Source organism: Cryptotermes secundus, unplaced genomic scaffold, assembly GCF_002891405.2.
Source record: "Cryptotermes secundus unplaced genomic scaffold, Csec_1.0 scaffold446, whole genome shotgun sequence".
Taxonomy (NCBI): domain Eukaryota; kingdom Metazoa; phylum Arthropoda; class Insecta; order Blattodea; family Kalotermitidae; genus Cryptotermes; species Cryptotermes secundus.
In genome coordinates, this window is record NW_019731271.1 from 666914 (window position 1) to 679867 (window position 12954).

The 12954-nt window shown below is 40.4% G+C and overlaps 1 protein-coding gene across 5 annotated transcripts in view; it reads right to left on the bottom strand.

The window, feature by feature from the left end:
• LOC111866801 (glycine-rich cell wall structural protein 1.8) overlaps positions 1-12954 on the bottom strand; it is a 43571-nt gene that overhangs the window by 13780 nt on the left and 16837 nt on the right. For 4 of the 5 annotated variants that reach the window (XM_023856073.2, XM_023856071.2, XM_023856070.2 and 1 more), the window contains exons 6-8: positions 10328-10411; positions 6621-6901; positions 2928-3032 (exon numbers count right to left, since the gene is read on the bottom strand). In XM_023856073.2, the coding sequence (XP_023711841.1) occupies positions 2928-3032; positions 6621-6901; positions 10328-10411 (470 nt within the window). The remainder of the gene's footprint in view (positions 1-2927; positions 3033-6620; positions 6902-10327; positions 10412-12954) is intronic. The other variant, XM_023856074.2, reaches the window with a different exon arrangement.

A 12954-nucleotide genomic window follows, 5' to 3' on the forward strand; every position in this document is an offset into this window, starting at 1 on the left:
CTGCGATTTTAAATGTCCTCTCCCGTTAAGGCACATGCACTGTCATTTGAAAATGCTGCTATCTAATACAATTTTTATGATAAATGAATGAAATTAACTTTGTTTTTATTAGCAAAGAACAGTGTCGCATAATGTAAACTCTGAAAGTGCGTAAAAAAATGCTATAAACTTTTTTCAAATTTTTTCTTGTAATTTTGATGCATACTGCATAGTTTTCCATTTCTTCACGTAGTCCTTCTGCATCATAAAATCATTCCTGCTTGTAAAACTTGAAATATTTTCACATTCTGTGGTGCCATTAAACAGCTGGAAGCAATAAAGTCATCTGATTCTCTGCTGATAAGTTTCATATCTTTGTTACTCTTCAGATATTCCAGTCTTTTGACTAAAGGAGAGAATGTGAAAACATGGCCTTTTAACACTTTGCAGACCGCGCATGCATTAATACGTTTTTCACTTTTAAACATGGCTGACCGGTTGCGTATTAATACATTTTTAGAACACGATAAGCTGCAACACACCATACATCGCTCTGACGCCACCCAGCTTGCACGTAGCTGCCTGCAGCTGCGTGATAGGCCTCTGGAATGTTTGCTGACTAATCAGTTATGCGACCTTGCTGTAACTGTATGCCCCTTCAAAAGAAAATAAATGCCTTTATTTCTTCAAGCTGTACATAGCAAGGTGTCAGCAAGTAGTGCAATATACGAACATATAATCCTGGGAAACTTACAAAGTATGGCCTACGTGAAGAAAGTCGTCTTCTGGGATCTGGCGCCGTGTATTCTTTGTTTCAACCGACGTTTCGGAGAAACGTATCACCTCCATCTTCAGGGCAGTTGAATTGCGTTGTGAATACAGATAGCAGTAGCTGTAATGATTAGGAAGTGAAAAGCACTACTTTATATAGGAATTAGGCAGGGAGGGTGGTTAGGGAGAGGGGACCAATGGGAACAGCGAAGAGCGATTAAGGCCATATATGATCAGAGGGCGAAGGGTGGGGGGGGGAACAGCCAGTGAATCCAGGCAACTTGGAGATCAATGGCACTGAGGTTGCGGTTAGACAAGAACCAGTTGGCTGGGAACAGGCTACTGATGTCAATAACATGAAGAGGAGTTCGGGTGACTTGGTGGAGTTCTCTTGAGGGAAGAGATGAGAGGCTTCCATGACTTGCCGAGACACAATCCTCTTTAATTGTTCATGTTGTTCGGATGGAGCTCGATCTCAATGGCCTCCATGATGATGCGATCCAGCTAATGGCTCTTACAGGAGATTATGGCGGTTTTGTGAAACTGGATACGGTGGTCTAACTCAATGCTGTGTTCAGCTACAGCTGACTGGTCCGGACGACTTTCTTCATGTAGGCCATACTTTGTAAGTTTCCCAGGATTATATGTTCCCTTCCAGCTGATAAATTTTGCATGCGTCTCATCTCTCACATATATGCTACAATCCCTGCCTACTTTATCCCCTGCTTAAGACTGCGCCATAGCTCAAGTGGTTAGTTGCTGGCTTCCATTGTAGCGGCCCGGGTTTGATCCCGGATCTGGTCAAGTAGGATTTGTGGTGGTCAAAATGACACTGGGGCGGGTTTTTACGAGTACTTCGGTTTCCCCTGCCAATCTTCATTCCACCAAATTCTCCATTGTCATAATCACCTCGGGCAGGTACAATAGGCCAAGCAGTGGCCACAGTGCCAAGTGGACCTAGCTTGACTCCACCCCACACCCCACTAGCAAATAATAATTATAAAAATGTTTATCCCCTGCTTTCATCATCCTAATGCCCGCATACCTCATCCACCACTATCAGACATTTCCTCTGAAGTGTAGGATTAACCCTTTGACGCGGTCATTTAAATTTCGCGGCCGCGTCTCCGGTGGTAATATATTCAGCCGGCCATTTAAATTTTGCTCGAAAATGATTTATTCATCATTGTTCTTAAATTNGTAAGGGGTTAAGCCATAGAGGGAGCACAAGAGACCACTGAAGGTCGCAGTACAAGGGACAGATTTTATGGCCCGCCCCTTACACATACTACTACTAGTGCATACCAACACCAGTCATTCCTGAAGGATGAATTGGTTTGAACTATCATTTTGAATAAATCATAAGATAAGCTGAACAAAGGTCTACTCCAGTACATTCAGAAACTGGAACACTGCACTCCAAAAGCACTTGTTACTGAACAATTCTAACAGGCACATCTACTGGTATGGCATTATATTTGCAACTCCCTGCTCTAAAGCACCCAACTGTAATGACCAGGAGCCCTACTCTAACAAACTCCTCTGCAGTCTGAAACTTGGCTGTCTTAATGACTCTCTCAATCTGAATGACACTACATAGTCCAGTAAGTGGTTACAGAGTGGCCGCGCCATAACTCGAGCAGTTAGTCACTGGCTTCCCACCACACCAGCCCGGGTTCAAACCCAGGTCTGGTCAAGTGGGATTTGTGGTGGACAAAGTAACACTGGGGTAGGTTTTCTATAAGTACTTCGGTTTCCCCTGCCAATCTTCATTCCACCAAATTCTCAATCATTATAATCACCAAGGGCAGGTACAATAGGCCAATCAGTGACCGCCGTGCCGAGTGGACCCAACTGGACTCCACCCCCCCACTATGCGAAGTGGTTACAGATATTCTGCAAGAAAATGCTGCTTCCAGATGACTGACACAATTGCTCCTTCTATAACACCAATAACCACCTAACCAGCGCTAAGATCTATTTTCATCAGTGCAAAAAACTCAAATCTCACAACTTTAATGCCTTGCACTCCATAGTTAATTACCATCTTCATAACTTTTCAAGCATTTAGTCAATTCTCATATTATGAGTTTCCAAGAACTATGCTACACAGATTATCATTAACATCAAAAGGCAGTACCAATCAACATAAAAAAAATTCCACACGGTATTCATACCATAAGTATTTGTTGATGTGGAGTAGCCCCTGTCATCATATCCAGAGGCTGTGTTGTATCCTGTTCCGCTGGAATAACCTCCGCCATAGGCCTCAGGAGCTGCAGCTGCAATTGAGGAAATAAACAAATCAACACTTATTCCATTCACAGGAGAGAGAAATTTTGAGGTTTATTTTATCAACTGACCCACAATTTACCATCATTCATCCCAAACCTCATCACAGATCAAAACCAATCAGATAAATCACACACACACACACACCTTATCAGTAGTATCAAAACTTCATTAATCACTAAATTCCTAACTTCTGATGCCAAAAAAGAAGTCTGAATATCCATCCACAATGTGAAAGGTCCCTGTAAATGATAAAGCGAACTGAAACAAATTAGCTTAATCACCAATGAAGACGATCATTAAACATTTGTTACTGGAGAAAACCTGTAATCTGGCAATAAATGCAGCAGTGGATTTCTCAAATCTGGTAAAACTGCGACAAAAATTCAATTTTTAAAACTTGAAAGCATGTCTATAAACCCAGTGATCACACCTGCTTGAGAAGGAAGATAACATACTAAATTTAACTTCGTGAATTTCCCCTTCTACACCTGGAATCTTGTACACTGTACTAACGCAAACACTAGGTAGCACCATAGCTCAAGCAGTTAGTCGCTGGCTCCCCACCACGGCGGCCCAGGTCCGGTCAAGTGGGATTTGTGGTGGACAAAGTGGCTGTGGGTTTTCTCCGAGTACTTCAGTTTCACCTGCCAATCTTCATTTCACCAAATTCTCCATAATCATAATCACCCAGGGCAGGTACAATAGGCCAATCAGTGGCTAATGTGCTGAGTGGACCCAGCTGGACTCTACCCCCAATATGCAAATTAAAAACGCAATCACTGCCACAACTTCATATAACCCTAATACACAGTCCATTCTAAAGGGCTCTGATGATCATGCATAACACTCAAAATCACTGGGTTCTTGGACTTTGTCCAACATCCAGTATTAAAAAAAACACTAGATAAAACATACACAAGGACTCAATTTCTGAGGCTGAACAATTTCTCAAATAATTTCAAAATGTACAATCTTCTAATTCATACCTATCATGAATTAAATGATTATTACCTTCATCTGTTTATTAAGAATTTTTAAAACAAACACAGCAGACCATCCATTCCTGATACTGTTAGTTTATGCATACCCATTAAGTTACCCTCAAAATGTTCTACTTTTATCATCATGCAAAGGTTAATCCTTCAGTCAAACATGTTTCTATGAAAAATCCTGTCTCCAGATAGAATGATACATTTAATAGAAGTTGATTTCATTAACTTAAATTATTAAATCCATTACTAACACATATTAACAATGTCCAACATCTTTCCCTTCAGACTCTTGGTTTTGTTTGTCATTTAATTTCTAGCACCCTGTTTCTTCTTCTTCTTCTTCTTTTTGTAACATACTGTCATGTGTTGGGTATGTGAAGTGACAAATACAAGGTGGTTCAAATATGACCGCCACTGATTTGTGTGTAAACAAGCTGCACTGCGCAGCAGCTGTGCGACCTTGAGAAAGTGAAGCCACAACCTCCACCCTCCCTCCTGTTCGGGTTAGAACCTGTTCAGTCCTGCCTGGGAACTTGGAGTAATGCTGTCCATCAGTATTGGTAAGACATCATGAAATACCACCTGCACTATCGCAAAGTGAATGCACAGTGGGTACCACGCATTTTGATGGACGTGAACAAAATGGTGTGCATGCAAGCTACCAGTTGTCTCCTACAGCAGTTTGAAGATGAAGGTGATGCATTTTTGAAGTCTATAGTGACCACCGATGAAACATGGGTGCACCACTTCATTCCCAAGTCCCAGCAGTCATCACTCGAGTGGCAGAATACCAGTTCTCCGAAACGTAAAAAGAGCGCGGAGGAGCCATTCAGCAAGAAAAGTGATGGTAACATTCTTCTGGGGCTGGCAGGGGGTTATTCCTTCAAGACAATGCACCCCCCCATACGGCCAAAACAATGGAAACCCTCTGGAAATTGAAATGGAACCCTCTGACACATCCGCCTTAACAGTCCCAATTTGGCCCCAAGTGATTTCTACCTGTTCAGAACGCTCAAATCAGACTTGCAAGGCATGCTGTTTGTGGACGATGACGCCGTCATCCAGACTGTTTGGGAGTGGACACACCGCCAACCACAAGCCTTTTTTGAAAAGGGCATCAGGATGCTTCCGGAACGTTGGAAAAAATGTATCGACTCCGGAGGGGAGTACGTTCAAGACTGACATGTGCCAGTATTTGGCAATTATGTTTATTTTAAAAAAAAAATTAGTCCCAGTCATATTTGAACCACCTTGTAACTTCACACCGTTTTGGATCTAGCAAATTTATTGAACACTCACTCTTACACTTACACAATTTCACAATTACTGCCATCTGCAGTATCACAATTACTTCTGCTTTAGTCACTGCCATTCATTCAATACAATGTAACAACAACTCGTGGCTGCTGGGCTGCACCTCATCTCTTCGAAGGCTGGAAACAGACTGCTAATGCTCAACTAACTCCGGCAAATGCTAGACTGCAACTGCACTCAGCGACTGCTAGACTTCCAATGACTTCCTTAGGCATTCCAGTGTCTCCAGACAGTTTCTCAGCCGACAGCAGAAAACGCACCTTGCTTCCCTGTTGCATGGTCGCCGTGTTTACTGACTGCCTAGCAACAGTCGCTGCATGGGCTTGCCTGTTGCGTGACGTCACAGCCTAGAGGGGAGGAGTGTTGACCAAGCGTTGCATAGTGATGGAAGGAGTGGGGGTACGTTACGTCACTCGTGGAAACGCAGAGTTCATGTGACCCCTATTTCCTGTTGTGCCATCCACATTACATTATACAGTAAAACTTGGTTATAGCAACATCGGTTTCTGCGACACCTTGTCTATTGCGTCAAATATTCAATGGTACGAACTAATTCCTCATAAAGCAACTGTTTTTATACCTTGCTTAGTACGACATGCACAAATGCATCAACCTCGTATGTAACGTCATTTTCATTCCTGAATTTCTCTGATATGGACATTGAACGTAATTTAGAAAGTGTGTATTGGGCAAGTAACAGGAAACAGATGAAGATAACTGATTACTGTACTCGTATCTAGGTACAGTAAGGCACAACAATTGATGTAATCTACTGTAATTTGGTGAGTAGGCCTACCTTTAATATACAGTATTAGTGCGGTGTGTATTGTCAGTGAAAAGCGCTGTAATATGTCTTTGATATTACACATTTGGGCAATTCCACGTTAATGTTACGTTAGTCTGTACTTAACTACGTATTTCACTAAAAAATGCAACATTTTAACTCGGTTTTTGGTAGATTTTTACGTGACTGACATAAGGCTACTGTGGAAGTGTCTATTTCGGTTACAACAACATTCGTTTATAAAGACACTATTTTTATGTTCCTTTGATGACGTTATATAACCAAGTTCTACTGTATTTACATCTTTCAATTTACTCTATTTTATCCACAGCATTTGTCTGTAATTGTCCTTTTAGCTGCTGTCAGGATCTTTAATAAGTGAATCCAAGTATTACTCAAGAAAAACCACACAGTCCTAGTTTCTATCTGTGAGCAATTTTCATATCACAGAGATGCAGAGGGAATGGTCAAAATGAAGAACTCACCTGGTTTACTGTAGGACTGGTAGGTGTCCGGTTGAGTGTATCCACTGCTGGCGGTGCTGGGAGGCGGGCCATATCCCGTCCCAGCATCAGGAACAGGTTGGCTGTACCCACCCGCTGTATAATCTCCCGCTTCATATCCTGTAGCACCACTTGTGTAGCCACCTCCATATGCCTGACTTCCACTTCCATATGCCTGGTTTGCTCCATATGGTGGTGCCTCAGTTGAACCATCATAATGGCGACCAGCTCCATCAGCCTGGTAGTTATGGCCGACTTCCCCTCTGTTAACATTTTGATTCAATACTGACATCCTTCCATGCAATGAACCCAAAACAAACAGGAGGCCAACTGCATGTGCTTCAAACCATACTAAGCTTCAATCTACTTGCAAATTCTTGCAACAAGGCCTTGTGTTGTGCAGATAACTGCACAACTTATGAAGCTATTAGATACAGGGACCCTTATGTTAAATAATCTGGCCTATCAAACCAATTGCACTGAAAGAGAAAGCAGGTGGGCACCAGATAGGCCTACTGGGTTATGTAATCAGTGAGTCACTATATAGTAAACTCTAAACTCATAAAGACAGAATATCAATTACAGCTGGGTGCATAAACAATGGTGGTTTACAAGTTTCTAATGTGCTGTAGCTGCACCAATCAGCATCAGTAACAAATGCTGTTCAAGTGTGATTTTACAATTTTTTTTTCCTAGTGTTTTTGGCATGTTTGTTTCAAGATAGTAGTGCAGAATTATCAAGAACCTGAATATTCATGAGCAAATCTCTATCCAGCCATGGTGGTTTATTACCTGAATTACTGGGGTTTTGGACTCTCTATTGTCTGGTATTCTAATAAACACATTTCAAATATGGGATCTGTTTCCATCATGGGATGAAGCGGTTGATTTGTTAAAGAGAACTTCTATAAACGGACTATTAGAACACTGGATGATGGACGAAGTCCAAAAACCCAGTAATCCTGAGCGTTATACACTACTGTCATAACCTCTTAAGACTCTACATGGTTATTTGTCTTGCCTCACTAACCTATATCATTCAACAAGAAAATTCAGTCTGCTTTACTGACGTATCACATAACATAGCAACATTAACTGAAACATGGCCTGCTGCTAGGTAACTGCTAAATATACACGCACTGCAGCAACTGATTTGTGCACAATACAGGAACTGTGAAGTGTGAGGCTACATAGCAAGGGCCATCAGGGAACGTTAGAAGTGACAGCCAGTGAGGCCATGAGATGCAACTGAGAGTAAACTGCAAGCCAGCCATCAACCAGTGAGTATGTGAGCAACAAAGCAAAAGAACCTCCATGATTAGCAGCCACAACCCGATGACACACCTACTGAAGATGGTAACCAAGCAAAAAACTAGTGAAGACTAGAACAACTTAGCCTTAGCATGCACTACAGTGATTTGTTAAAGTGTGTAGATTAGTGAGTTATAACTGCTTGCGGCTGAGAGTTATAAGTGTACAATAAATCTGATTATCTATTCAAACCCTGTCTAATCACCAAAATGTGATATATTCACAACATATTCCATGTGGGTTTTATAATTCAGAAACAGGTGCTACTAATGTGCTGTGGTAAAACTATTTAAATTTTACCTGCATATTCCCTAAGTACATTTAAACTGTGACAATGGAAGGGGAAGAAAGCAAAGGCAAGGATTTACACAAGCCAGAGGAATGGTGTACAAAGTAAACCAGAAGGCCACACCAAAGCTCAGGCGGTTACTCACTTCGCTTCCCAACACGATGGCCCGGGTCTAGTCATGCGGAATTTGTGGTGGACAAAGTGGCTCAGGGGCTGGTTTTTTCCGAGTACTTCAGTTTCCCCTGCCTATCTTCATTCCACCAATGCTCCACAATCACCATCATCTATCTGGGGATGCTACATTAGGCCAGTAGTGGCAGCAGTACCAAGTGGACTCAGTCTCACCCCAATAGTAATAATAATAATAATAATAGTGAACGAGCAGTTCAAATAAATCTCATCAGTCTCATGAAGCGGCAAGTAACACTGGTTATGTTTAGCAGATGACAGGAAAGAGCAGGATCTGCTTGTGACAAAAATTTGCAATGTACAAAGAATTATGAGTATAGCAGATCATCCTTTAGTACAAGAAGAAGTGTAACTTTACTATCACCTTGGAAACAAATCACTAAGTTGGATACTTAACAACAATACGTTGCAGCACAATGTTTTTGATATCCACAGAAGTAGAGCACTTCCAGCAATGAGGTAAGAAAAGTCATGAAAATGAAGGAAGCTGTGGGATGGAGATGCAGTAAATATTCAATGCCGAAAATTTTGAACAGTGTTAACATTTCAGATACATAACACCTCATGCCTGAAAGGTTTCGACAAAACACAGTGATGCTGTATCTGCAATAGTATTGTTTCTAAAAATGATGCACAGAATTAGACAAGATGCGACAGCAAAGAGATATTAAACTACTGGAGAAGAATGATAGTTCTTGTGGTTTAAATGTTCCCATCCATAAAGGCTGTAGCAATGCAGGTTCTGAGGACAGGATATATTCCAGTAAGCAAATTTCTTCATTTCACTCTAAAATGAATTCTGCTATGCTTATATGGTTTAAATAACAGTATTTACTATATCTCAAAACCATATTTATCATTATGGACAGTATCCACTTTGATGCAATGTGCAAGATTATGTGCATAAATACGAAGAAATCCGACAATGACATGGCTGAACAGCGAAAACCCCCAAAAATGTGTGTAGAGCTGCTGCAGCTGGTGAAAGTACAAGAGAATAAAAAAATTACGAGTTAAGAGTGTACTGCAAGGAAACATGGTCACAGAGCAGTTTGGCTAATCACCTACCACTGTCATTAGAATCCAAATGAAAATGTACCTGTGTAACTAAAATCATATGTAGTAGGGGACACCTTAAAATTGACAGGCACTGAAAAGTTGACCCATATGGATATACTGGGCATACAAACTGCAGTTCGAACTGATTTCTGAAACATTTTCATAAGGGGATTGCCACAGACAATGCGGTGGAACCAATCATCATGAACTTCAATGAATGTGACAAAATTCCAACTCCAGCAGTGAAGGTAACCATACAGAATGAACATTTCAAGAGTATTTACACAGTGCTAGAAGCACTTACATTAACTATTTGGCATTAATCAGCTGTATAATATTGTCTTTGCCTTGGTTAAATGAATACGCTCCTTCCATAATAATTCTCACAACACTGCTACATATAATCCTCGTCTCTCATCTGTGCAGGAAACTTAATTGACTCACCATTGTTCATGCATCCCACAACAAAGTATCAACTTCAAAACCATTACACCAGTGACTACATGAGCAACTGTGTGCCACATAACTTCACACAAGTTTAAATGAGGAACATTCTATAAGGGAACTGACCCAACCTCTGAACAAAATCTGCCCAGCATAACTTCAGGTGAAATTTGGGACAAATGAAGAATCTGACCTTATTATACTTACATCGAAGCCTATAACACATCTTGTTATACAGCAGCCTTTCTTAAGGAGTTCACAAAATGAATGTTAGGATGTAATATCCTTAAAAAAGTACTTACCAAAAATATTTTCCTTAAATAAATGTGTGCAGAATTTTTTTTTGTTGCATACAGTAAATTCCAAATCCATGTACCAAAAGATACAAATAACTCACCCATAGGCCGAGGTGATGGGTGGTGGAGGATAGCTAGTAACCTGAGTTACTCCACGTGCCTCAAACGCGCCACCAGAATATTGGCTTGAAGGTGCAAGAGAAACAAAAAATCAAACATACGCTTATTGGTGAGGCACGGGAGACAGGTTGGAAACTTAGGAATGTTCACAGTATGTATCCCAATGAAAACTTAAAACATAAAATAACAAAACAGAAAGAAATTAACACCCTTGAACACGACATGGTTACACATCTAATTTCAGATCCCGTACAAAACAGCCACATAGCCCGTTTTGCTCCAGGAACAGTCTTTAGATATATCATGAACTCCTGAAAACATGTATCATGATAATTTTGTCAATAAAGTGCAAGTTATCAGATCATTGACTTGAAAGGATTCTGATGATGGCATATGCTGTATAGAACTATTAGGCTTATTTTGGACTCTATCCATCCATCCAAAATAAGTTCTTATCAGATGTCTGGATAACTAACAGTTCATTAAAACAATATGCTAGCATATTTGATGCTGCAGCAACTTCTGGCTCATGCAAGGTACTGTAATTAAAAATATCAGAAAGTTAACAAGTGACAATAAAAATGAACTTCATTCATATATTTGGATCATTTTCCTTCAGTTCCCATCTCATGGAGTATCATTTCTCTGTGCAATTCTAAGAACTAATTCTGGTTTCCTGGAAAGCAGTTAGAGGCTCAAAACTGATTTTTCACACTGCCCACATTATCACTTTCATTACAAGTTTTAATGTGGTTGAGCATTAGGCAAATTTTGCAAAGCTTACGCCAGTATGCATCTCTACCAGCTGGTCTAGAAAGCCATAAGATGGTTTTCTTTGTATTACTTTTCAGTGTCCTGCAGGAAACAGTGGATCTGTTCTGTTAAACTGGAAACATTCAATAATTTTTTAGCCAGTCTTCTGTGATGAATTTCAAAAAGAATGTGCAAAATGGTAAACTCCAGAGGAAAAACTTCATTCATGACCATATTTACTTTTACATTATTACGGAGCACTATGCCTGAAAACTGGAGTTACATAACAATTTTTGGTGACAATCTCCACGTTCAATAAAATCTTAAGGTTTATAAAACATTGGGATTGTCTACTTATAATCGCATGAAAATATGCTAGGCTAAATTATGGAACCTTCAATTTAAAACCAGAGCATCTTAACATCTGGTGGAAGACTTATCAAATTTCAATAAAATATGTGGACTATCCATGCGCAGACAGATATGACCTACACATAAAGCATTCTTCTATTTTTTACTTTGTGAGGAATACCTAAATATAATTTTTTTTTCATAATCACAACACACAACTTGAAAGGGCTGGGGTGAAGCAGTACATTTCAAACTATCATAACCATAGAATTCACCCGGAGGGACAGAGATAAACCAAATTATCTCAATAAGGCTAATTTCAGCCAAGACTGAAACCAGACACTTCATGAGTAAAAAATTATAACAGTCACTATTTGCACCTGCAAGCTTGGTTTGATATTTTTATCTTACATGTTCACTGGTGACACTAACAGTTGGGGCAATTTCATGTTCACTGCAGTTGAATCATTTGATGAATAGGTGTCTCCTATTTCCTTCACAATGAAGAGCCCTGCATAGAAACTAGTAGTCTATAAGGACAATGCCATGTGTAGCAAATGTCATCTTTCATTTCAAGATTTAAGACTCAAAGGTTACATAAGGTGGCACACATGTATCTAGACTTCATACCATGGTACAAGTACCACATTACACTGTATTTCACCCTACTAATTTACTGTGTTTTTAAAAAATAAAACAAAATGTATGAAAATACACAAACTTAATTGACGCAAGTAAACAGATTGGTCTAGGAGTACACACTGAGAAAACTAAGTATATGTTGCTGTCTCATCACCAAAATGCAGGGCAAAATCATGATATAAAGATAGGTAACAATGTTTTGAAAATGTGGCACAATTCAGATATTTGGTAACAATGATAACAGATCAAAACCTGATCCAGGAGGAAATTAAGAGGAGATTAAACTTGGATAATGCTCGCTATCATTCAGTCCAGAACCTTTTGTCTTCTCGTCTGCTGTCCAAAAACATAAAAATTAGAATATACAAAACAATAATTTCGCCTGTGGTTCTGTATGGGTGTGAAACTTGGTCTCTAACATTAAGGGAGGAACATACTACTCTGTCCAAAAGTATCCAACCTTGGGCCGGGGAAAAAAAGTTCTATATCTGGGTGGTTACAATACTTAATCGCCTTCAAAGTAGGCCCCTTGTGACTCCACACACTTAGCCCAGCAGACCTTCCATCGCTGGAAGCAATTCTAGAAGGCTTCTTTTGGAATGGCATGTAGCTACACCGTCGCGTTCTGGATTATGTCCTTGCGGCTGTCAAAACGGCAGCCTTTTAGTGGTGTCTTCAATCTCAGGAACAGGCAGAAATCACAAGAAGCGATGTCAGGAGAGTAGGGAGCCTGGCAAAGCTGCAGAATGCCGTGCTTGGCCAGGAAACCCTGGATCAGGTGTGGGGCATTGTCATGATGCAGCTGCCAGTTGTGTGCGTCCCACAGCTCTGGTCTCTTGCACCGAAGATGTTGGAGGGCTTC